Source organism: Trachypithecus francoisi, unplaced genomic scaffold (assembly GCF_009764315.1).
Source record: "Trachypithecus francoisi isolate TF-2019V2 unplaced genomic scaffold, Tfra_2.0 Lachesis_group12, whole genome shotgun sequence".
NCBI lineage: Eukaryota > Metazoa > Chordata > Mammalia > Primates > Cercopithecidae > Trachypithecus > Trachypithecus francoisi.
The window spans coordinates 26,253,079-26,279,182 of NW_022681457.1; the positions used below are offsets into that span (position 1 = coordinate 26,253,079).

Sequence of the window (26,104 nt, forward strand, 5' to 3'; positions counted from 1 at the left end):
GCTACCTGCTAGCACTCATCCAAGCCACGTGGAACAAGGATGGCCTTTATATCCACACCTCTATGGCTGTGGTCGTCCTGTTCCTTTCTTCATATCCACTTATCAAACTCCTACTCACCCACTTCAGTCCGACTAAAATATACATTCTCTGAAGATTCCTTATTCCCCTAGCCAGAATTAGATATTCCCTCTTCTGGATTTGAATTATACCTCAGTTATAGCATTTACCATTATCTGTGTAAGAGGAAGCTTTGCTTTGTGAGCATCTGTCTCAAACTCAGCTGTGAAGTCATTAAGGAAAGGTGAGGCCTCTTATTCATGTTTCCTCATCTGCTCCAGCCCCATAATGGTCTTCAGTCAATGAATAATTGAATGACCAATGCTTCTATTTGTTTCATTTCTCAAACACTAGCTTTTGAGCTCCCTGTGCAGGGCCCAGGCTTTCATCTTTGTATGTCTTCCAGTGCCCAACACAGTGACTTGTATATTGTAGGTACACGGTAAATATTTGTTAAGTTGGACTGACAGCTATATAATTCTATCATTTGAGTAACGTTTCACGGAGGACAGAATTTTTGCACAGAGCATACAGTTTCAGCCACAAATGACTCCTGCTTGGCTGCATGCAAGAACGTCAATTTTGCAGCCGTGAATGTGACTTAGCACTACCCACGGGTAAGTGCTGATTGATGCTAACTGTAGATGCAGTGGAAATATTAATGAGCTGTCGCTTCTCAAAATGTTTAAAGGAGATTTTTGCAATATTTAAAAACATGCCAGGAATCTGAGAATGGAATCCTTTGATCAGCAAGGACATTTGCCTTTGAAACATGTATTGCTTAGAATACCAAAAGAAATTAAATTTAAACGGGGGAGGTGGGGCAACTAACAGAGAATAGTTGATTCCACAGCTAGTTGCCGTGGGTATATGTGGAGTTAGTGTTTCTTTTTTTTTTTTTTTTTTTTTGAGACGGAGTCTCGCTCTGTCACCCAGGCTGGAGTGCTGTGGCCGGATCTCAGCTCACTACAAGCTCCGCCTCCCAGGTTCACGCCATTCTCCTGCCTCAGCCACCACCTCGCCCGGCTAGTTTTTTGTAGTTTTTAGTAGAGACGAGGTTCCACCGTGTTAGCCAGGATGGTCTCGATCTCCTGACCTCGTGATCCGCCCGTCTCGGCCTCCCAAAGTGCTGGGGTTACAGGCTTGAGCCACCGCGCCCGGCCTGGAGTTAGTGTTTCATTAGACACTAGAACTTTGGGCAAGTTCCTTAACGTCTCTGAACATCATTTTCCTGAATTGTAAAATGGATATTAAAATACATCGTCATTGGTGTGCAAGAAATGACACAAGTGCCTGCTACCGAGCAAGTACGCAGGTGATGGTGGTGGCTCTTTTTGTTCTATTGTGGCGTCACACTCAGGCATTTTGAAGCCCAGATTTCCCCACCAGCCCCAATTGATCTGAGTCCTGTTCAGATCTTCTTCTTGAGGCTGCCCATTTTTTGGATTTCTTTAATAAAAAAGATCATCTTTATCTCAGGTAGAAGTGTAGAAAGGTAGGTCCCCAGTGGTGGCTAGCCATGGATGATGGGATGTAGGGTGATTTTCATTTTCGTGTTGCTGGTTTGGGGATTTGGGATGAGGGTTCTGGTTTATTTTTTTTTTCTCCTCCATACTTTCTCAGCTGTCTAAAGTGGTTATGTATGTATTGTGTCATTGTTTTAAGGGAAAAAAGAGTTATCACTAAATCTCTTTAAAGATAAATTACTTTAGCATCTGCTAACAGTCTGCCAGTGTTTGCACTTATGTATTGCAAAGGCAGGAATACCTCCCAGTGCCCTAGAAATTGTAAGTGAATCTTCTCTCTGCGTCTTGAAGCTCTCAGCTGTGTGTTTGTTTTGTTCTTTTTCTAGGTTACAGCACCATGAGCCCACAGGAGGACAGTGAAAATCCTCCATGCAACAATGACCCCTTGTCAGCCGGGGTCGATGTGGGAAACCATGATGAGGACTTAGACCTGGATACCCCCCCTCAGACTGCTGCCCTACTAAGTCACAAGTTCCACCACTACCGGTCACACCACCCTACACTTCATCATAGCCACCACTTACAGGCGGCCGTGACGGTACACACTGTTGATGCAGAATGCTAACGATCTCCTCACCTCCATGCCAAGATGAGATCTGGGAGCTACCGAATGTTCTGGAAAGAAAAAGAACCAGCTTAAAACCCACAGCAAGAGACCTCCCTCGTGTTTGTACTTTGTGCAGAGTTGTTTGAGTCATTTCCTGCCTGATGACATGGTTAAAAATGAGAGAAACAACAACACAGTCACATTTGTGAAGACGTGAGGCTGGTTCTGAAATGGAGGGGAAATAAGCCTGATGAACGAACCTGCCATAACACTAATGGAAGGGAACAGAAGGCGAGCCTCCAAACACAGAGACGGAACCTGCACGTGAAGCTGAGCCAGAGGAATGTTCCGAAGAGCCAGAAGCATTCAGCTCTCCTTAACTGGAAGAGAGAAAAATCTGCTCACCCAGAGACTGGAATGTGGCACATGCAGATACAAATGTGTGCGTTGAAGAGTTCACTTTGTTTCTTAGCGGTACCTGGATACCACAATTGCTGTATGGAACTCATGTTATGCTCTAAATGATGCATCTCAAAATTTCTAAGTAAAGGATTATTTTTCTACTATTTATTGAACTTTCAAATATTCTCAAACTTTGGGGAAAAGGAAAGGAAACACAGGAGAAGTTTTCAGCAGTTGTCCTGAGTTATTTTGTGTGTAATGAAGTGATTCTTTGATTAAGGAGCTCTATTTCTTATTTAACTGATATCCCACTGCCCCACTCCACAAAATAGGAAAATGAAGAAATCTTTCCCTCTGACTTGTTTACATCATTTCATGGAAACACATCTTTGTTTGTAATGCAGTATTCTTTCTCTGTGTTTGACAGAGATGGGGAGGGGCAGAGGAATCTAAGAGGTTTTAAAAGAAATGTTACGTTTCTTATGACTTGTTTCCACTCCTCGCACAATGCTAGTCTTAGGTTTCTACGAAACCTAATGTTAGAACCGCATCCTTTCAGCTAAGGGAGGGTTGGATTTATTTTCCTTGTTTTAGAGACTACAAATTTTTAATGTCCCATTTCGACTGAGAATATTGACATATAAGGGAAGATGTTTTCTAAATTGTGAATGTCTGGTTCTTAATTAAAGATTTTTTTTTTTAATACTACAGTTAAAAGCTGCTGCCAGTTATCCAAGCCATTATCCACCAAACTGCTTTGTGATTTATACAGGGACTAATCAAATCTGGCTACTATAACATGGGGCATTGTAACTTTAAAGTAGTGTTTTAATTACAGTGATGTATTTTAGACTCACATTTTGTGATTCAAATATGTTATAAAGACATTCTTGCACCGTGGTAAAGAATGTGTGTGGTAAATCTCCGTTTATATGTAGTTGGAAAAAATTCACTGAATAATGTTTTAATGATAGGGTATTATGATACAATGTAAAAACCAATTGGTTCTTCAACAGTACAGAAAGTAAACTATATATGTGCTATCAGGAAACCCCTTCATACTGTGTATAAAATTGCAATCTAGTGAAATAAACAGTATGCAACAGACCACTTTAGTGGCTACAGTGATGGTTAATGTACCACTCCTTGTGCCTCTAGGCAAGTTACATTCACTTTGTAACCTAGCAGGTCAGTTGCCAAACTGAAAATAGACCTCTTTTCAATGCTACAGTCAACTTCTAGGGCTTCTTGACCATCTAGATCAAATATGCAAACAACTTAACAATATAATGGGATAAAAATGTGTAGAACATAGCTCTCCCTTCCTGAGCGTCTGTATTCATGTAACTAATAATAAATGGTTCTTCTCTAACTGCTAGAAGGATTGAATTAGTTCCCTGCCTTCCCAGAAATTAAACTTCCTCATAGGATACTAGTTCGTTTCCTAAGGTTGAGAAGCTCTGTGTTAGGAAATTGATTGAGGAGGGAGAAGTGGAGGGGAAACTTGGTGAATTCAAGAAAAGAATCACAAAACTTAAGAGGTTAAAAATGAAATAGGTATCATCTATACAAACACAGTAACAAAATACATTTTGTATCTTTTGGGTTTTTTTGTTTGTTTTCATTTTTGAGATGGGATTTTGCTGTGTCACCCAGGCTGGAGCACAGCAGCGTGATCTCTCAGCTCTCTGCAACCTCTGCCTCCTGGGTTCAAGTGATTCTCCTGCCTCAGCCTCCTGAATAGCTGGGATTATAGGTACTTGCCACCAGGCTCGGCTAATTTTTGTGTTTTTAATAGAGACTGGGTTTCGCCATGTTGGCCATGCTGGTCTCGAACTCCTGACCTCAAATGATCATCCACCTCGGCATCCCAAAGTGCTAGGATGAGCCACCGCACCCAGCACATTTTGTATCTTTTGTGATAAGAGTTTTTCCTATTCCAAACTTGAGGGGAAAGTAATTGAATGTTTATACCTAAACCAAAACATTGCTGAGTTTTAAAGATCCTGTGAAATATGACATAAGGTTGAAGTTTTGATCTTCTATAATTATCTTTTATCTAATCAAAGGGTTACATATAATGTCATTTAAACATTCGTTGTCATTGTTTAAATAGTAAAATATGTTTCCAGAGATTTTCTATCATGGTGCCAGTTAACAGTGTTTGTTAAACATGAGTCTGGCCGGGCGCGGTGGCTCAAGCCTGTAATCCTAGCACTTTGGGAGGCCGAGACGGGCGGATCACGAGGTCAGGAGATCGAGACCATCCTGACTAACACGGTGAAACCCCGTCTCTACTAAAAACTACAAAAAACTAGCCGGGCGAGGTGGCGGCGCCTGTAGTCCCAGCTACTCGGGAGGCTGAGGCAGGAGAATGGCGTGAACCCGGGAGGCGGAGCTTGCAGTGAGCTGAGATCCGGCCACAGCACTCCAGCCTGGGCGACAGAGCGAGACTCCGTCTCAAAAAAAAAAAACATGAGTCTTCCCTGAGATCCTGAAGGAGGTCCTACCAATATCTTTTCATTCACCAAAGCCTCCTGCTGCCAGTAACCAACATTGCTTATCAATGTTGATAAGTATCAAAACTAAGGAGATTCCAGGTCACTTTATATAGCTAGGAAAAAAAATGTCCTGTTGTAGCCCAAGGGAAACAGGGCTCAGGCTCATGCTAGTCCTCATGGCATATACGGTTCATCTGCTTTTCAGATAGGTTTATTTTAGAAATTTTGTAAACTATACTGTAGGGTATGTTTTTTCCTCCAGTTGATTGAATACTCATCTAAACCTCATTGATAATATATTTGAAAAACTTAGGCAATATGAACTTGTTTTGCCTATCAGAGTGACTGGTATGTGGAAAGAAGTCCTGAAATACCACAAGTTCTTTTTCCCATGGCGATGAACTGCCCTAATGATTACATTTTTTTAAATGTATATCTGGCAGAATAATTATATTCTTAAAACATGCCAGCCGGGTCCAGGTGCCATGTCTCTCACCTGTAATCCCAGCATTTTGGAAGGCTGAAGTGGGTGGATCACATGGTCAGGAGTTTGAGACCAGCCTGGCCAGTATGGTGAAACCCGGTCTCTGCTAAAAATACAAAAATTAACCAAGCATGGTGACAAATGCCTGTAGTCCCAGCTACTCTGGAGGGAGGATTGCTTGAGTCTAGGAGGTCCAGGTTAAGTGAGCTGAGATCACGCCACTGCACTCTAGTCTGGGCAACAAAGTGAGACCCTTTCTAAAAACAAAACAAAACAAACAAAAAACCCATACCAGCCAGGTCTCATCTATGTCCCTTTTGGTCTGTTTCAGAAGAGGAGGAGTAATGATTTTCCTAACTGAGACAGAATGCCATATTCAGGAGTTTTTCCTAATGTTTTAGTTAAAAATAATTTTAAGTTTCTGTGTCTATTACTTAGGCACTGTAACTAGATATTTTTTAATAGTTAAGTACACACATTGAGATTGAGATTTTTCTAGATTTCCTCCATTCTCTCTCATCAGCCCTAAATTGCTCATTATGGCCTCTTCCTTCTCTTGTCCCATAATTCAGTGTTTCTCATTTTTTATTAATTATTGCTCCCTCCCCTTGAGGAAGAAATTTTAATTTAATTTGAATTCTCCCTAACAAGGGAAATTAAATACTAGAGGATAAGGTTTTCTTTGGATTGGGTTGCATTTTGGAGAGATACAAATCATTGTCATCTCCGTTTCTTTTCCTTCTGCAATAATTCATTTTCACTCCTTTATAGGCAGTATCTCCTCCACTGAGAATGTGTGCCCTAAATAAAGGAGTTCTCCAAAGTTTTGACTTCAGCGCCTTTTTTCAGTACTATTTGTTGCCCTCCATCTCTTTTTAAGCTACACATGCTTTCTTGTCATTGCTTGGGGTGGCCTGAAGTTGAAAAGCAAGAAGGCCTGAAGTTGAATACATAGGAATGAATGAAACAGGCATGATCCTTTTCCATACTGAATGTGGAGATGTAAGTGGATGTATGTGGAGATGTAAGTGGATAACAGGGTTGAGTCCCCAGTATTGCACTCCCAGGATTGTTTATCCCACAATTCCATTGACTTCAGTCATAGAGTTGGATTTCTTAGTCCTATGACAAGAATAATAAATCCATCCTACTTGTTTGGTCAGAAACTAAGACTCACTGCAAATAGCATAAAGCATTTTTCCTGATGGTAGGGGGAACATGTGACCTAATTTGGTTCAATCTGACTGAAAGGACTTGGGTTGCAAGGAAAGACTCTGTCTCCCAGTAAATGTGAAGAAGCCAGCAGGTAACGTCTATCCTAGCTGGCTGCCATCTTTCTTTCACCAGTGTCAGCAGCTACAGGGTGACACTGATGCCATGGACAGTGGAGTACAGAGAATGAAAGAATAGGACATCTTAAACTGCTGACTCAGCCAGCTCTGAATCCCATCCTGCCTCCGGATTTCCACTTATGGGAGATAATAAAATGTCCTATTGTTTAAGATCAGTTGAATTGACTTTTTAATACCTCTACTTGAAAGCATCCAGTATAGACATAAAACCAGCAAATGCAAAAATATAAGTACACCTTTGCATAGGGTCATTTGCTGTGAAGGCATTGCAAGAGCAATGGGTGAATTAACCCACAATGGGAGTTGGGAGGAACAGAACCTGCTTTAGATTTGATGCTCGTGGGAAGCCTCTGAGAGGGTGATGCTGAAGCTGCCACCTGAAGAATAAGAAAGAGCTAGATAGACAAGGGTACAGTGGGCAGGCAGATATTTCAGACAGAGGGAATAGAACCTCAGTAGGCCTGAGCTATGAAAGCATCAAGTCTAGTGCATTGGTCAACAAAGGGAAAGCGAGATGCAGTGAGAATGAAGAGGCAGGAAAATGAAGTATATATATATAGTCTCACTATGTTGCCCAAGCTGGAATGCAGTGACTATTCACAGGTGCTATCATGGCACACTAGAGCCTCAAATTCTTGGGCTCAAGCAATCCTGAGTAGCTGGGACTACAGGTGCGTACCGCCATGATGCCCAGCTATCTATATTGAAGACCATTCTGAATTGATAATATATTGTAGGGCAGCAAAAATGGAAATGTGGACAGGAAACCATTGCAGAAGTCTAAGTAAATGCAGAATGATGACAGTGAAGACAAAGGAAAGTGGAATGGTGAAAAATGTATTTTGGAAGCAGAAAGGATAGGGCTGGTTGTGGGCCGGATATAGAGAGTGGTGAGAAAAGGGTTCATGGTTTGAACGATTCCATCACTTGCTGTGCTGGAGGAGACGAGCAGAAACAGTTTGGTGAGGAGGATAAGGAATGAAGAGTCAATGTTTGGTGTGTTTGGCATAAAGTGGCTAGAGGTGTCAAGATCATTGTGCACACCTCAGCCCAGTAACAGTAATGCTGATGTCGCTCATGGAACACTTGCTTTGTAATAGGCATTGTGGTAAGGTCTTTCTGCGTGCTAATTCATTCAATATACTTCAGCTCTGATTAGTCAGTACTGTAGAAGAGCTGTCAGTCTAGCCTTTTTCTCTACCTAATTCTCCTAATGGCATGCTCCACAGTTCATACCCTCCTTAAATTCAAAACCCCATCCTGCTACCCCTTGCACATCTCTGCTATGCTCCAGCCAGCTGGTCTACTGACCAGAAACCTGACTTTCCCGATGTGCTATGTGTCTTTATGTGTTTTGATCTTCTTGTGTGTTCTTTTCAGCTCTCAAGAAAAATAACCACTCTCTTCACATCGGCAACTTTCAATTCAAATACACCTTAATTACCCCACTTACCCACCCCTATGTCTGAGTTTTAAAGTGAGCTCTGACCCTTTGAATCTTCCAAAGCTATTACTTCTCCACCAGTTATGAGATTCTAGTTCATCTTGCTTGGATGTTAGTTGCCTTTTCATATGAACTAGTTTGTTTTTGTTTTTAGTTTTTGTTTGGGTTTTTTCTTTTGAGACCGAGTCTTGCTCTGTCACCAGGCTGGAGTCCAGGGGCACGATCTCAGCTCACTGCAACCTCCATCTCCTGGGTTCAAGGGATTCTCATGCCTCAGCCTCCCAAGTAGTGGGACTACAGGCACACGCCACCACACTCAGCTAATTTTTGTGTTTTCAGTAGAGACAGGGCTTCACCATATTGGCCAGGCTGTTCTCAAACTCCTGACCAAAGTGCTGAGATTACAGGCATAAGCCAGGACGCTCGTCCCTCCTTTTCATATGAACTCTTATAGCCCCAACTAGATATCAGCTTTCTCAGGGCAGGGACTGTTTCTTATTCCTCTTTGTAGTGCTCATGGCACCACACCCTGGACTTACACAACTAAATTTCTAGAGTGCCAACTACAGTCATAATTAGTTGCAAGTTATAATAATATATGTAATATTTAAAGCAGTGAATGAAGCCAAATGATTTCTCCAAATCATATGCTTAATCAATTAGTACAAAAGACTTTTAGTATATTGTACTAACAATTTACATAATGTTGCAGGTTTGAGTTTTTTTAATGTTATCTCTGGTGTGAAAACCCTCAACAACTTCCTAAAACATACAGGTTCAGTAGATGGGCCTTTTAAAAGCGACCTATATTTTATTATAATAATTTATATGACATCGATGTACTCCTCAATGCAAAAATCATTCCTAATGGCTAATTTAAATATAGAGTTATCTATTCAAAATAGTTTTAAATAACATTCCTTTTGAAAAGAGAACTTATATACAAAAGATTTTCAAATCCTATTTCTTTTTTTTTTTTTTTTTTTTTTGGAGACGGAGTCTCGCTCTGTCACCAGGCTGGAGTGCTGTGGCCGGATCTCAGCTCACTGCAAGCTCCGCCTCCCGGGTTCACGCCATTCTCCTGTCTCAGCCTCCCGGGTAGCTGGGACTACAGGCGCCGCCACGTTGCCCGGCTAGTTTTTTGTAGTTTTTTAGTAGAGACGGGGTTTCACCGTGTTCGCCAGGATGGTCTCGATCTCCTGACCTCGTGATCCGCCCGTCTCGGCCTCCCAAAGTGCTGGGATTACAGGCTTGAGCCACCGCGCCCGGCTCAAATCCTATTTCTTATAATACTACTTGTATTTCTTTCATGCCATTCCCATTCTATTTCAGTGCGGCTTGATTAAAGTATTTTATGCAACACTATACCCACCAGGATTGCTGTCTTAGTTCTTAGGCCTAGTACTTTTGGGGGAAAAAAAAAATTACATAACGAGATGCTTGGCTCCCCTCCAAAGGTATGTTCTTGACTTTCAGGGATCCTTGGCAATCCCTTATCCAGACCCAGTTTACTCACTTCCACTTCCCTCTAAAATCCCTTCCCATGGCCGGGCGCAGTGGCTCACACCTGTAATCCCAGCAGCTTGGGGGGCCAAGGCAGGTGGATCACCTGAGGTCGGGAGTTCAAGAGCAGCCTGGCCAACTTGGCGAAACCCCGTCTCTACTAATAAAGTACAAAAATTAGCTGAGGATGGTGGCACTTGCCTGTAATAACAGCTACTCGGGAGGCTGAGGCAGGAGAATCACTTGAACCCGGGAGGCAGAGGTTGCAGTGAGATGAGATTGCGCCATTGCACTCCAGCCTGAGCAACAAGAGCGGGACTCCATCTCAAAACAAACAAATAAATTAAAAACCTTCCCAAACATGTCCACATCCTTTGCCCCTTTACTCTGTCCTGCCACAGTTTCTCCAAAGCTGCCTTTAGGTTCTACCCTCGCATTTGGGTATAAGTCCCATGACTTTTATCCCTACCACATAAAAGTTGCTCTCAGACATCATCCTGTTCTCTGTTCTCTCTCAGAGGAAGGAAGGTTCCTGCTCCTTTGCAGTGCCAGCCTGTACATGTTTGATGTAGTTGCATCAAAAATGCATAGCCTCAGCTCCACTTTCCCACCAGTGGTTCCTACTCTTTGAACCTAATGCACATTCAATTATCCTCTAACCTAAAAATACAAAACTTCCTTAGCTTTGCTTTCCCCTCACATTACTATTCATGTTTCTCTGTCTTTCTGGGCTCACATTTCAAAATCATAGTGTTCGCTCAAGACCTCACAAACGGCCTCCTCCTGTGGCCACATGGCTGCACGTACTGCGCCATGAGTTCATCCTGGGTTGTGACTTCCCCTGGGAGCAGTAAATGCGCTCCTCCTCCCAGGTCTGCACCCCTACCTTTGTCCCACTCTCTGTTTCCTAAAATCCTGTACCCTTTTGCAGTTGTCTGTGTGCTTCTCTACATGAGTATCTCCCCAGCAGTTCCAGCACCAGTGATCCCATTGTCCCTTCCCTACTCTGAGCTGCTGTCACTGTGCACCTGGACACTGCAGCAACCTCCCCGTTGTTCTCTCCATTCTTTTTCTTTCTTTCTTTTTTTAAGACAGTCTTGCTCTGTTTCCCAGGCAGGAGTGCAGTGGTGCAATCTCGGCTCACTGCGACCTCTGCCTTCTGTGTTCCAGCGATTCTTATGCCTCAGCCACCCCCCAGATAGCTGGAATTACAGCTGTGCACCATCACACCTGGCTAATTTTTGTATTTTTAGTAGAGATGGGGTTTGCCATGTTGGCCAGTCTGGTCTTGAACTCCTGACCTCAGGTGATCCACCCACCTCGGCCTCCCATAGTGCTGGGGTTAGAGGCGTGAACCACCATGGCTGGCCTTCCTCTCTCCATTCTTATTTCCTCCAATTCATTCTCTATGCGGTGGGCAGAGTAACCTTTTTGTTATTGAAGCACCCATTCCTATGACTGATAAGTATGCATGTCACATATTATAAAACTAACCACTTTTAAACTGTACAATTCAGTGGCATTTTGTGCATTCAAAATGTTATACCACCTACACTTTGAGAAACAAAAAATGAAATCCTAAACCCCTGGACTGACTGAACAGATACCCTCTTGCCAAGGGAACCCCAGAGAAACATTAAAAACTGATTTCCCAGTCATGATGGGACCAGAGGTCCAACGTGCCTCAGGGTGCCCCTTCCTTACTAAGCTTTGACCAGAATTCTTTCCTAAGAAGGAAGCAGAAACCAGCTCTGGAAAACAAGAACAGACAACTAATTCCTTCATTGCCTTTAGCCAAATCTGAGACCAAAACTGGACTCCTCTTCCCTTTTCAGTTTCAACACAGCAAGTGACCAGCATTTCTTACTGACAAGAGAACACCCACCACGGACTGATTCTGGAGGAGTTTTGTGTCTTCTAATTCATCTTTTTTTTTTTTTTTAAGAGTTAGGGTCTCAGTGTGTCACCCAGGCTGAGTGCAGTGGCACAGTGGTGGTTCACTAGCAGCTTCAACCTCCTGAGCTCAAGCGATCCTCCCATCCCAGCCTCCTTAAAAACTGGGATTGCAGACACATGCCATCAAGTCTGGCCAATTTTTAAATTTTTTGTAGAGACAGGGTCTTGCTATGTTGCCCAGGCTGATCTTGAACTCCTGGACTCAAGCAGTCCTCCCACCTCAGCCTCCCAAAGTACTGGGATTAAAGGTGTGAGCCACCATGCCCGGCCTTCTCTTAATTTCTTGAGTAAACCTTGCTCTACTCTACCTCAGAGTCTTTGCATGCACTGCTCACTCTGCCTGGACCACTTCTCCAAGCCGACCTCTCCCAGCCCCGTCCCTCACCTGGATAACAACCACTCCTCCTCAGATCTCCGCTTCCATGCTACTTTCTCAGTGACTACTCACGATGCACTAGCATGCAAAAGAAGTTACTTAAACGCAAAACTAAGTTCGGATGTGCTCCTGCCCGCTAACAAGAGAGGGTAGCATAATTCTTATCAAAGGGAAAATCTATCTGTATACTGGCCCCTTCCACTTACAGAAGGAAACAGAAAGGCTGAAACTCTGACTCACCTGCCAGTTCTTTCTTTGTTACTAAAGAAGAAGCCTCTTTTTTTTTCTTTTTTCCTTTTTTTTTTTTTTTTTTTGAGACAGAGTTGTGCTTTATGGCCCAGGCTGGAGTGCAGTGGCGTGATCTCAGCTCACTGCAACTTCCGCCTCCTGGGTTCAAGTGATTCTCCTGCCTCAGCTTCCCGAGTAGCTGGCATTACAGGTGAGCACCACCACGCTCAGCTAATTTTTGTACTTTTAGTAGAGACAAGGTTTCACCATGTTGGCCAGGTTGGTCTCGAACTCCTGACTTCAAATGATCTGCCCGCCTCGGCCTCCCAAAGTGCTGGGATTACGGGTGTGAGCCACTGCACTCAGCCGGAGGAGCCTCTTTATTATGTGACATGGGTCTGCATAATAAACTGGGATACATTGAGCTTCTGAATCAAGAAGCTGGGAGATATGTGGAAAGTCTTGAGGCAGAAACAGGACCCAAGCACAAAGGCTCTGGTATCCACAGAGAAGGGTCACCAGTGAGCATCATGACAGGCACCAGTGGAAGACGGCAGAAGGAGTGTTGATTGTAAAGCTCCTCAAAGTTTCAGTGGAGTTTCATAAACTCACACATCAAATGAGTGACTTGAAGGGAAATCAAGGAGAATGAACCAAGTTCCAAAGGGCCAGGGCAGAGCAGAGAGGAGAGAACAGCTGCAGGGATGGGAGACAAGTGAAACAGAATTGAGTGGGGCAAAAGCTCAGAGCCAAGGATAGCAAAGCCCTGAGGAATTCACAGGAATCTTGAGAAGGTTATTGGACTTCCTGTAAGACATGAGATGAAAAGTCCAAGCTAATTTTATTTAAGTCTCCAAGGACAGCATGACCTCAGTGGACATCTGGATATGTGTCAGTACTCTATGCTAGATGTCTCCTTCTTGGCTCTCATCACACTTACTGCTATTTGTTTTATTTCTGCCTTCTCGCCAGCCTGTAAGCACTGCCTGGTCAGGGGGAAATCAATCTTCATGCTACATCCTGATGCCTATCTCAAGCAGGCACATAAAACATATTTACTGAGTGAATACATTTTTTTTGTCTGAACAGAATTTAAAGTGTATTTTATTTAATTTTTAATTTTTGTGGGTACATGATGTATATACTTATGGGTTACATGAGATGTTTTGATTCAAGCATGCAATGCATAATAATCACATCAAGGTAAATAGGGTATCCATACATCAATCATTTATGCTTTGCATTTTAAGCAATCCAATTATACTCTTTTAGTTATTTTTAAATGTACAATTAAATTATTTTTTACTGTAGTCACCCAATGGTGCCAACAAATACTAGATCTTATTATTCTATTTTTTTGTACCCAATAACTGTGTCCCTTTTCTCCCCACCCCACCCCAACTACCCTTCCCAGCATCTGATAACCATCCTTCTATTCTCTGTCTCCATGAGCTCAATTGTTTTAAATTTTAGCTCCCACAGATAAGTGAGAACATGTGATGTTTGTCTTTCTGTGCCTGGCTTATTTCATTTACCATAATGACCTCCTGTTCCATCCCTGTTGTTGCAAATGACAGGATCTCATTCTTTTTTTGTGGCTGAATAGTACTCCATTGTGTATATGTACCACATTTTCTTTACCTATTAATCTGTTGATGGACATTTAGGTTGCTTCCAAATCTTGGCTATCGTTACGGTGGATTTTAAAGAGGAACATAAGACCCTAAAATAGGATATTTCTATATTGTTTATTTAGCCCCCATCTGAAAACCCCCTCACTGCCAAACTGGAAATAGGGTGAAAAACACAATTGTAAATTCAAGATACCTGAGGTGGTAGGAATATGTTTACTTGCTAAAAAACTGGAAGAGATTGGAGTTGCCTTATTTACCCAAATGTCCCACAAGCACATCAAAATCAACCTACAACTATAAAAATATCAGAAGGAAATGAAACCCTATGCTTATGACCTTAAAGTGAAGAAGACCTTCTTAGAGCCTGAAAAAGCAAAACTCACAACCCAAAGGTTGGGATAATTTAAAAGTTTTGTACCACAAAAATGGCCTCTCCACCGCAAAATGGGGTCGTTTTAATTCCAAAAAAAAAAAAAAAATAGAAGAAAGGCTTGGCACTTAGAATAGTAATGTATATTAAAGCAAACTTCTAGAAACCTAGCAAGCAAAAGAGAAATGACCCAATAAAAACACTGAACTGAGAATTCCTCTTCAGAAAAAAGACAAATAGCTAGTAATCATAAGAAAAAAAAATTCAACCTTTTTAGAATTAGTGAAATACAAATTAAAATGGGGTAAGATTTTTTCAACCATAGAGAAGCCAAAACTTCAAAGTTGTCTAACGCTCTAAGCATTAGTGGGAGTATATACATTTGTGTAGGTACTTTGGCAAATCTATTGAAATTTAAATGTATATAACTCTCTGACTCAGAAATTCCACTTCTCCACACCTATACTACAAAAACACATGGGGCCAGGCGCAGTGACTCATTCCTGTATCCCAGCACTTTGGGAGACCAAGGCAGGCAGATGGCTTGAGCCAGGAGTTGGAGACCAGCCTGGGCAACATAGTGGAATCTTGTCTCTACCAAAAAAAACATTAAAAGTTAGCTGGGTGTGGTAGCATGCGCCTGTAGTCCCAACTACTCAGGAGGCTGAGGTGGGAGGATTGCTTGAGCCCAGGAGGCAGAGATTTCAGTGAGCCAAAATCGCGCCACTGCACTCCAGCCTGGGCAACAGAGCCACACCCTGTCTAAAACCAAACAAAACAAAATAAAAACACATGTGCACCAGGAAATTTGGCAAATAGGATTACTGCAGCAAAAAGCGGTCGGGCACGGTGGCTCACACCTGTAATTACCAGCACTTTGGGAGGCCGAGGCAGGTGGACTGCTTGAGGCCAGGAGTCCAAGACCAGCCTGGTCAACATGGGAAAACCTCGTTTCTACAAAAAATACAAAAAGCACATGCCTGTAATCCCAGCTACTCCAGAGGTTGAGGCACAAGAATTACTTGAACCTGGGAAGTGGAGGCTGCAGTGAGCTAAGATCGCACCACTCCACTCTAGCCTAGGCAACAGAGCAAGATCCTATCTCAAAAAAAAAAAAAAAGCAAATTACAAGTATATATATATATAGTGATGCCTGCTGTCTTAAAACAAACACAATAAAATTACATGTTTTCTAAAAGAACAGATACATGTTTGTGAATACATATAAAGAAAAATATTATTAGGCTCTGCACCAACAGACCCCAGTAATTGCTTCCAGGTAGGGATAAGAAGGGGCAGCACTGGGCAAAAGATATTAGACTTCTGATCTGTCATGTTTCACATTTTTGCAAGATAAAATGTAAACATACATCATTTGTATTATTAAAATAGTTTGAAATTCAAAATTAAATGCATAACAATAAGATACTACTCAGCAATAAGAAGAGATGAGCATGGGCCGGGCACGGTGGCTCATGCCTATAATCCCAGCACTTTGGGGGACTGAGCCGGGTGGATCACCTGAGGTCAGGAGTTCGAGACCAGCCTGGCCAACATGGTGAAACCCTGTTTCTACTAAAAATACAAAAAATTAGCCGGGCATGGTGGCGCACACCTGTAATCCCATCTACTCAGGAGACTGAGGCAGAAGAATCACTTGAACCCAGCAGGTGGAGGTTGCAGTGAACCGAGATGGCGCCACTGCACACCAGCCTGGGCACAACAGAGTGAGACTCCATCTCAAAAAAAAAAAAAAAAGAAGAAGAAGGGATGAACATGTTATACATAACATCACAGCTGAATCTCATAGATGTTATACTAAGCAAAATAACACAAAAGAGCACATTTGGGATAGATCCTTTGATATGAAGTTCTAGAACAGGTAAAATTAATCTATAATGAAAAAAAGATCCAAGCTGCAGTTTCTTCTGAGGGTCTAGGGCTGACTGGTGAGGGGCACTGAAGTCATGAAAAGATGTAGGTTATCTGAGTGAATCCATTTGTTAAAATTGTATAGTTGTGATTGGTGCATTGTGATGGATGTACCTTGAACTTCAAAAAAACAAAATTAACAAAATTGAGTATCTAGTGTTGTGTCTATCTTGATACAATGTTTTAAAAATCCATTTTGCCCAAAATTAGACTATCAGTTCTTCACCAAACATGGTCATCCCGGAATTCCCATCTCTGCCGTCCTATTGTTGATTACTAGTTACCCAAGACTCTATATGAGGATGACCAGGCAGCTATGGCCACACACAGGAACATGGTTTGAGGAGAGGAATATGTTAAATTTGTTAGATGTGAACAGTTGGCAGGGGTTTTATTTATGAAGAATGAACTGTGAGTGCTGAATGGCCAGCCCCACCAAGGGATACAGGAGAGGAATTGTGAGTCACTGACTGTGCTAACTGATCAGCATATGTCAGGAATCAGTTTACAGAGATGGGAAGCAGAATAGATTAATAGGAAAGGGATACCATTCAGCCTTTTAATTATGGAAAAGTTGGAAAGAGCAAAGAAACAAAGCAAATGGGCATGTACATGTAAGAGAAAAAGAGGCAGCCTTAGAGCTGCAGTTCTCTATTGGCTTCCAAAGGGGCAATGGCCTTTTCATTGAGTCCTCTTCTCATATCTTGTAGGAACTGGGATGCAAATGAGGAATTTCAGCAGGCAGTGTCTATGCTAGTGCTGAGGAGAGGGACAGGGTAGATACCTTTCCTCCCAGGCTGATGACTAGAATTCCTGACAAAGGATAAGAACTTCCAGCCAAGTTCATCATAAGGTTTAAAATATAAAATATTTGAAGGATGTTATGAGGATTAAATGGATCCATAAATTAACAACACTATCTGGCATTAAAAAGCAATCAATAAATGTTACTTAGACCAACAGTCACAGCAGTAGTAATATGAAGCAAAATTCAATTCAGACTAGTTTTGCTTTTTGCAAACACTTCTTAGTTAACTTCAGGTTTTAAGGACTCTAACCTTTCTCAGCTGGAAGAAAAGGCAAAGAGAGAAAATAGAATACTTTCACAACTTGATCCAGATTGATAGGATAGTTAGAAATTGCTAGTTTCCTTTTTGGGGTTACGGATGGATGACATGGACAGCCTGGATACTCAAGCAGTCCCTGCCATCGGGGAGGCTGGGGCAGACAGTGCAATAGCATCCAGACAAGAAGGGTACGAGAGAGGCCATTGGGGCCAGAGTACCTTTGAACCAGAGCCATCCACATGAGCTTCATTGTGGGCTATTTTCCTCATTTCTCACTGTCGCATAAGCCTCGTTCATTAATGGATTAAATAGCTGATCCTCAATGTTGGAGGACAATGGTTGAATCTATGTGGGTACTTTTTTTTTTTTTTCCTTTGAGACAGAGTTGTGCTCTGTTGCCCAGGCTGGAGTACAGTGGCACAATCTTAGCTAACTGAAACCTTCACCTCCCGGATTCAAGTAATTCTCCTGCCTCAGCCTCCCAAGTAGCTGGGATTACAGGTTCACGCCACCATGCCCAGCTAATTTTTTGCATTTTTAGTAGAGATGGGGTTTTGCCATGCTGGCCAGGCTGGTCTCGAATTCCTGGCCTCAAGTGATCCACTCACCTCAACCTCCCAAAGTGCTGGGATTACAGGTGTGAGTCACCGCACTCGGCTTATGTAGGTACTTTTTAAAATGTTTTTATTACCATAAAATATATACAACATAAAATTTCCTATTTTAACCATTTTTAAGTGTGCAATTCAGTGGCATTAAGTACATCCAAAATATTGTGCAACCACCATCACTATTTCCAAAACTTTTTCATCATCCCAATATGTGGGGTCTTTTTAATTCCTCTGACTTGTGAAATGCTAATTTCATGACTGAATGTTAGAGCTAGAAGGAACTTGAAGATTATCTCCAATCACTGCATTCATACAAATATGGAAATTGACACTCTTAAAGATTTTACTCAAGTCCACAAAGCTAGATGATGGCAAGGACTGGAACTCAAATGCAGGCTTCTCCATTCTTTTTTTTTTTCTTTTTCTTTTTTTTTTTTTGAGACAGAGTGTTGCTCTTGTTGCCCAGGCTGGAATGCAGTGGCGCGATCTCTACTCACCGCAACCTCCACCTCCTGGGTTCAAGTGATTCTCCTGCCTCAGCCTCCTGAGTAGCTGGGATTACAGGCATGTGCCACCACACCCAGGTAATTTTTTATTTTTAGTAGAGACAGGATTTCTCCACGCTGGTCAGGCTGGTCTTGAACTCCAGACCTCAGGTGATCCGCCCACCTCAGCCTCCCAAACTGCTGTGATTACAGGGGCGAGTGGCTTCTCCATTCTTAAGCACAAGGGAGTAGTTTGAATAAGTGAATTAATGTCTAACAACCTGTAGAGGGTCACAAATTCCTCCATCTAAACAAAGACAGCTAATTTTAGTTTATTATTGCCATCGATGGTGTCAATTTTTTAAAGAAAAAGGAAACATTTACATCTGAATATGAATGATATTAAACATTGTGTGGGGGAGAAAACATGTTTGGAAGGTGTAGTCGGTAATTTTTTGTGTCAACTTGACAGGGCCACAGGGTACCTGATATTTAGTCAAACATTATTCTGGGTATTTCTGTCAGGGTGCTTTGGATGAGATTAACATTGAAATGGGGAGGCTGAGTAAAGCAGACAGCCCTCTATAAAGTGAGTGGGCCTCAGTCAATTCGTTGAAAGACTGAATAGAACAAAAAGCCTGGTCCTCTCCTGAGTAACAGAAAATTCCTCCTGCCCAACAGCCTCAAACTGTGATACTGAGATTTTTCCTGCCTTTGGACTCAAACTGAAACATAGGCTCTTTCTGGGTCTTGAGCTTTCTGGCCTCTGGACTGGTGCTCCACCATCAGCTCTCTTAGTTCTCAGGTCTTTGAACTTGGCCTGAAACCAAACCATTGGCTCTTCTGGGTCTCCAGCTTGTCATCACCCTGCAGATTTTGGGACTTGTCATGTGAGCCAATTCCTTATAATATATAAAGATATTCTATTGGTTCTGTTTCTCTGGACAATCCTGACTAATACACGATTGAGTCAATATTAAGGTCCCTGGACCCCCAGCAATCGAGGTGTGCTGTGTGAGAATCACTGAAAAGTATGAACCCCCAGCAACTATCAAAGTGCCTGTCATGAAACAGACAATAGATGGAATAGGCAATCACTGCTTATTTGGATAACTAAATGACTATATCATGAATAAACTCCATCATTTTCTCCACCGGCTAGAACTTTGGAGGTATTCAAGGAAAGCCTACAGAAAAAATGTTTGTCTTCAGTGGGAAGTTAAATAATTGACTAATCAAGTTACTTATTTATTCATTCATTCATTTGTTGACCCACTGATGTATTAATCATATACTCTACTGTGTACCAAGCACAGTGCTAGATATTGAATATATAAAGAACAAGGATACACAGTCCTTGCCCTCCAGGAACTGGCAAGCTCACATAAATAATTATAACACAGTGTCATATATGTTACCAGAAAGATGGTGCCCCATGCAGATGTGATGAAAATGTACAAGTAGGGGTATATTTGAGGGGTTCAGGGAAAAGGTAGGAGGGGCAGAAAAAATGAGTAATGGTCTACCAGTGATAGGTTGCAAACAGAAAATGAAAAAGAGGAAATGGTTGGGTAGATGGTGATTACTGCTCTAAAATTCTATACTCCTCTTTTCTATATTAGGAATGTTGCTTATAAATGGTGGTAAGAACAGTTGTTCAATTAAGCTCTACTATAGTGCCCTGAAACTACAGATACCCCTAATATCTTATGTTTTTGTCCCCTTTTATTAACTAAAAGTAATACCTATAGAAGTACATCAAGATTTATTTACAAGGATATTTACTGTCTGGTATGGTTTGGATTTGTGCCCCGCTGCCTCCAAATCTCATGTCAAATTGTAATCTCCAATGTTGGAGGAGGGACCTGGTGGGAAGTGATTGGATCATGGGGGAAGATTTCCCCTTGCTGTTCTCATAATCGTGAGTTCTCACAAGATCTGGTTGTTTGAAAGTGTGTAGTACCTCCCCGTTTGCTTGCTTCCTCCTGCTCCAGCCATGTAAGCTGTACCTGCTTCCCCTTTGCCTTCTGCCATGGTTGAAAGTTTCCTGAGGCCTCCCCAGCTATGCTTCCTGTGAGCCAATTAAATCTCTTTTCTTTAAAAATTACCCACTCTCAGGGTAGCAGTGTGGGAATGGACTAATACACTATCAAATTATCCCATCATTTTCAATAGTAAAAATTCAGACATGAGAAAATCATGAAGAATTGACTAAAGAAACTATTATGCAATTGAATACCTTGCAATCACTTAAAATTGTTTTTAAAGAATATATAATTACATGGGGAAACGTACAAAGTATAAGTTTTGAAAGAAATAAAAAATTGTATGTTTAAAACCAGATTTAAAAATATATAGACAGACCAATTTGCATAGGTAAAAAAGTAAAATGCAAATGTTAACAGTGACTTTTTGAATGTTGTGAATGTTACAGATATTTAAATTTTTCTCTATATGTCTTTGTTTTCCAAACTTGTAACAATGATTGTTATTTCTTTAGTAAAGAAAAAAAAATTATTTTACAGTGTTATTTTGGACACATAGTGAGTTAGCCAGACAGACAATTTTTCTGGAAAGTTTCCCCAAACTCCCACCCTAAATCCACAACCTCATGGAGGTAACTCCGAGATCTGTGAGTGTACAAATTGACACTACACCCTTGGCTACAGCAAATTGGTCCATCGGTGGACATCTGACCAAAGCTAAGCCAATCAGACTACATATCCTGAAAATTTGGAGATTAAAATGATTACCAAACCAAGTGTTCCTTTGAATGGAAGAGATATAAACTTGAGAGGGCGACATTTTTTTTTTCCTTATGAACTAAGTAGTAGAGAAAACTAGTTTTCAGGAATAAATTTTAAAAAAGAATGTTGCCAATGTATAGAGAGAAACACAGAGGAGAAATAGCAGCAAGGAACTGCCAGATTTTCATGACAGATATGACTCCACTTTTTATCCTTCCTGACGCCTTGAAGCACCTCCCTTACATTCCATGATTCCTTGAGATATCCACATGCCTTATAAGATTTTTCCTTTTCTCACTTACTGTGAATCAGTTTAGCCTTTTTTCCCTCCAAACCAAGAAACCTATTAATACAATATCTTTGGGAGCATAAGGAGAGAAGCCACACTCACTAAGAGAGCTTCAAATAACACTAATCCATGAGGACAAGGACTGCATTTCTCAACTCAGGTTTCCATCACTTAGCCCAGTTTCAAGCATGTGGCTGATGCCCGTTACAAGCTTGATGTCTAACAGTCTGGAAAAATGAATGATGTATTGCTATGCCTTTACTCCCCTCGCCCTACATTCCTATTTAATAATTGGTAAGAGTGCATCAGAGTTAATGAAAAGGACATATCTGAGTCCCTCTCTACTCCCTCTTATAGGAAAAGCACTCAATGTAGGTGGCCTGGGAAATGTTATCTTTGGTTCAACTCCACGTAATATTATTGATGCTCAAATTCACTTGTAATTAAAGGTTAGGTGTAGCTGAAAACCTCTCCTTAATTGCTTAGGAGCAAAAAGCCTTCATTTAGAGCCGGGCGCGGTGGCTCAAGCCTGTAATCCCAGCACTTTGGGAGGCCGAGATGGGCGGATCACGAGGTCAGGAGATCGAGACCATCCTGGCTAACACGGTGAAACCCCCGTCTCTACTAAAAACTACAAAAATCTAGCCGGGCGAGGCGGCGGCGCCTGTAGTCCCAGCTACCCGGGAGGCTGAGGCAGGAGAATGGCGTGAACCCGGGAGGCGGAGCTTGCAGTGGGCTGAGATCCGGCCACAGCACTCCAGCCTGGGTGACAGAGCCAGACTCCGTCTCAAAAAAAAAAAAAAAAAAGAAAGAAAGAAAAAGAAAAAAGCCTTCATTTAGAAAACCCCGAAAGTTTCTCATTTAAAAAAAAAATGCAAATTGATGTAGAAAGATAATCAAATGGTACTTTCTATAATTTACTATTCCTTTGCTCAGGCCTTCAAGAAGAGCCATAATGTGCACTTTGCTGCCAGACCATTCTCTATGTTAAGCATTATGGTGAGTTAGAGAGAGAAAGTGCAGAGCACATTAATTGAGTCAATGGGATAAAATGTGAATGGTACATAAATAGGGTGACTTGTAAACGTTTTGAGTGTTTTTAAAATGATGAAACCAGGTCAAATTTCTCAAGTTTCTAACAACTCCAAAATCTTACTTTGGAAATGGGAACATATGTTTTAAAGTTGAGAAACCACTTGCATTAACAGCATGCCTGAATGTTGTAACAGTGTGAAGTCTTTAAGAAGTTGTCTGACCTACTAAATTTAATTAAGAGTTTTAAAAGGCTCTGGACATTGCATAATGGACTACCTTCAAATTGCAATGTCAGGCTGTTAACTGATGGGTTTTATGGCTAATATAAAACTCTTCTATCACACCTATGGCTTATACAATCATCTAACTCTGAAGGGAGAAGTTGATAGGACCAATAGCAAGAAAACAGAAACAGTGTGAATCACAGCTATCCAAATATTTTAAGTGCACAGTTTTAACTCTTTGGGAAATAGACTTGTAATTTTCTTTTTTTTTTTTTTTTTTTTTTTTTTTTGAGACGGAGTCTCGCTCTATCGCCCAGGCTGGAGTGCGGTGGCCGGATCTCAGCTCACTGCAAGCTCCGCCTCCCGGGTTTACACCATTCTCCTGCCTCAGCCTCCCGAGTAGCTGGGACTACAGGCGCCCGCCACCTCGCCCGGCTAGTTTTTTTTGTATTTTTTAGTAGAGACGGGGTTTCACCGTGTTAGCCAGGATGGTCTCGATCTCCTGACCTCGTGATCCGCCCGTCTCGGCCTCCCAAAGTGCTGGGATTACAGGCTTGAGCCACCGCGCCCGGCCTAGACTTGTAATTTTCATTCACAGTTTTTACAAGCTGCAAGTTGACATTTGCGTTAAATTTCTCTTTAGAATCATGAAGATATTCATTAAGCCTTCACCACATGCCCGGTTCAGTGCTGAGTACTAGAAATATAACGATGAGCAAAAAGGGCAACTTCTGCCCTCACATGGCCTCCCTGATAAATGTCCTTCAGATTAGGATCAGAAGGATGAATATGATCATACGAAAAAGGAAAGGAAAACTGTTCCAAGCCAGGGGAGAGCATATCAGAAGACCTGAATGAAACAGAGTTTCCTGAGTTACAGTTTTAAACAGCTTTAAACGGTAACTCAAGCTTAAGGGACCTGGGGAAGTACTGCCCTTCCCAAAGTTAACTAATCCTCAGAGACTGCCAACAACCTACCTGTGAACATGCCTTTGATATGCAACCCAACCAATCCTGAGTTCACCTATCCCTCTGTTCTGAATTACATCAGGGCCAGGTATAGCACAACTAAGGACCACTCTCTACAGCCCAGAGCCTGCCAAAATATTCGAACTGGCCAATCCTAAATCTACGTGCCCTGCCTTGCCTGTTTCCCTTCAAAAAACACAATAAAGACCGGTGCCCATGTTTTCCCCTCACTCCTGCATCCTGACCACCCTGGCACTTTCCCATGTGGCCCAACATAGCGTGGCATGCTCCCTCCTCTTGGGAACTGTGAATAACAAACTATCTTTGCAACAGCAGTCATCTCCTGATCTGTTGGCCTCACCATAGATGAATAAAAACAAAACCATGAATACATTTTAAAGCAGTACCTAACTCATATGTTATCACAGAAAAATCAAAATGGAAAAAAATGTTATCAGGATAAACACTGATGAGAGAGAGAAATAGTAAATATACTACTATCAAGGTTTCTAATACAAAACTGCAAAAAGGTTCTTATGGAAGTGTCGTGCATAAGAAAGAGTGGCGTTCATTCATTCAACATATATTTATTGAGCATGCTATGTGCCAGGGACTGAACTAGGTACTTGGATGCAATAGTGAACAAAACAAAGATCCCAGTCCTTGTGGAGCTTATATTCTAGTGGAGGAAGACAGAAGATAGGTGGAAAAAAAACCCATAAACTATATAAACACAAAAACACAATGAGGGCTAGGGAAAAAGATTTGCAGGAACAAAGTGGTCAGGGTGGGCTTCATGTAGAAGGTGGCATTTGATCAAAGACTTGAAGGAGATGAAGGTCATGTGGGTATCTGAGGGAAGAGCCTTCCAGGCAGAAGATGTAGCTACTGAATGGCCCTAAGATGGGATGGTGTGTGGCTGAGCTAGAACACTGGCTCAAACAAGGTGAAGAAGGTGGAGAGGGCTGACTGGACTAGAAAAGTGACAAGTTTGGAGAGGTAAGGCTGGTTTGGGGGAAGGGAAGTTTGTGCTGGGCCTTTGGGTTCATTTTAAGCACTTTGGCTTTCACTCTGAGTGAGATGGAGACCCACTGGAGGGTTTGGAGCAAAGAAATGACCCAATCTTAGTGAGATTTTTGAAGGATAATTTTGGCTCCTGTGTTGAGAATATAAAATAGAGTACAAGGGTGGAAGAAAGCAGCCCTTCAGGACAACTACTGAACTAATCCAGGCAAGAAGTGATGAGCTCTCAAACTGGAATGGCAGCAGTGAAGAGGGCAAGAAGTGAGCAGAGTTTAGATCATTTTGAAGGTTGAGTCAACAGAATTTCATGACACATTGGATGCAAAATGTGAAAGAGTCAAGAATAATGACAAGGTTTTGGTTAAACAAGTGGAAGGCAGAAGTTGCCATCAACAAAGATGAAACTGACTGTTATGAAGAGACAATTAAATATAGATGAGAGGTTCATGTTGATAATATAAATTTAGCAGTTGTCATCATATAGATATTTAAAGTCATGAGATGGGTTGAGAGTGACTGTAAATGAAGAAGAGAGCTGTTACCTCTGCAGAACACTTTTCCTCTACCCTGCAAGATCAACTCCTCCTGTTTCTTTCATGTCATTGCTCAAATGTCACTTTGGTGAAACCAGTCCCCTCTACCTGACCTCATAATTCTCTGTATATCCTGCTCTTTTTAAAGCCAATCACTTATCATCGTCAAACATACTATATAACTTACTTACTTATGTTTATTATTTATTTTCCACTTGCTCATGCTAGAATGTAAGGGCAGAGATTTGTATTTTTATTTTTGTTCACTGATGTATTCCAGGTACCTAGAACAGTACCAGCTTATAGTAAAGATTGCTGTTGAATTACCCCATTACCATAGGGTTCTTTTTTTTTTTTTTTTTTTGAGACAGAGTCTTATTCTGTCACCCAGGCTAATGTGCAGTGGCACAATCTCGGTTCACTGCAACCTCCGCCTCCCGGATTCAAGTGATTCTCCTGCCTCAGCCTCCCGAGTAGCTGGGACTGCAGGTGTCTGCCACCACGCCCGACTAACTTTTGTGTTTTTGGTAGAGACAGGGTTTCACCATATTGGTTAGGGTGGTCTCGAACTCCTGACCCCAGGTGATCTGCCCGCCTCGGCCTCCCAAAGTGCTGGGATTACAGGCATGATCATAGGGTGCATTTTCTATGGGCCTCTTAGCAGTCCATCAATTCAGTATTGATCCGGGTTCTTCTGGAAGCTAGGAAAGAGATGACAACAGCTAAAGTTAATTGAGTGCTCACTCTGTGCCGGACACTCTTCTAAGGGCATCACATGTACGTATATCATTTAATTCTTGCAATAACC

At 41.8% G+C, this 26,104-nt stretch overlaps 1 protein-coding gene across 2 annotated transcripts in view; it reads left to right on the top strand.

Annotated features, from left to right (window-relative positions):
• Positions 1-3,643, top strand: part of CACHD1 (cache domain containing 1) — a 228,276-nt gene extending 224,633 nt beyond the window's left edge. For both annotated transcript variants that reach the window (XM_033225155.1, XM_033225156.1), the window contains one exon: positions 1,911-3,643. In XM_033225155.1, coding sequence (XP_033081046.1) covers positions 1,911-2,149 — 239 coding nt within the window. In that variant the 3' untranslated portion in view covers positions 2,150-3,643. The remainder of the gene's footprint in view (positions 1-1,910) is intronic.
• The last annotated feature ends 22,461 nt before the right edge of the window (positions 3,644-26,104 follow it).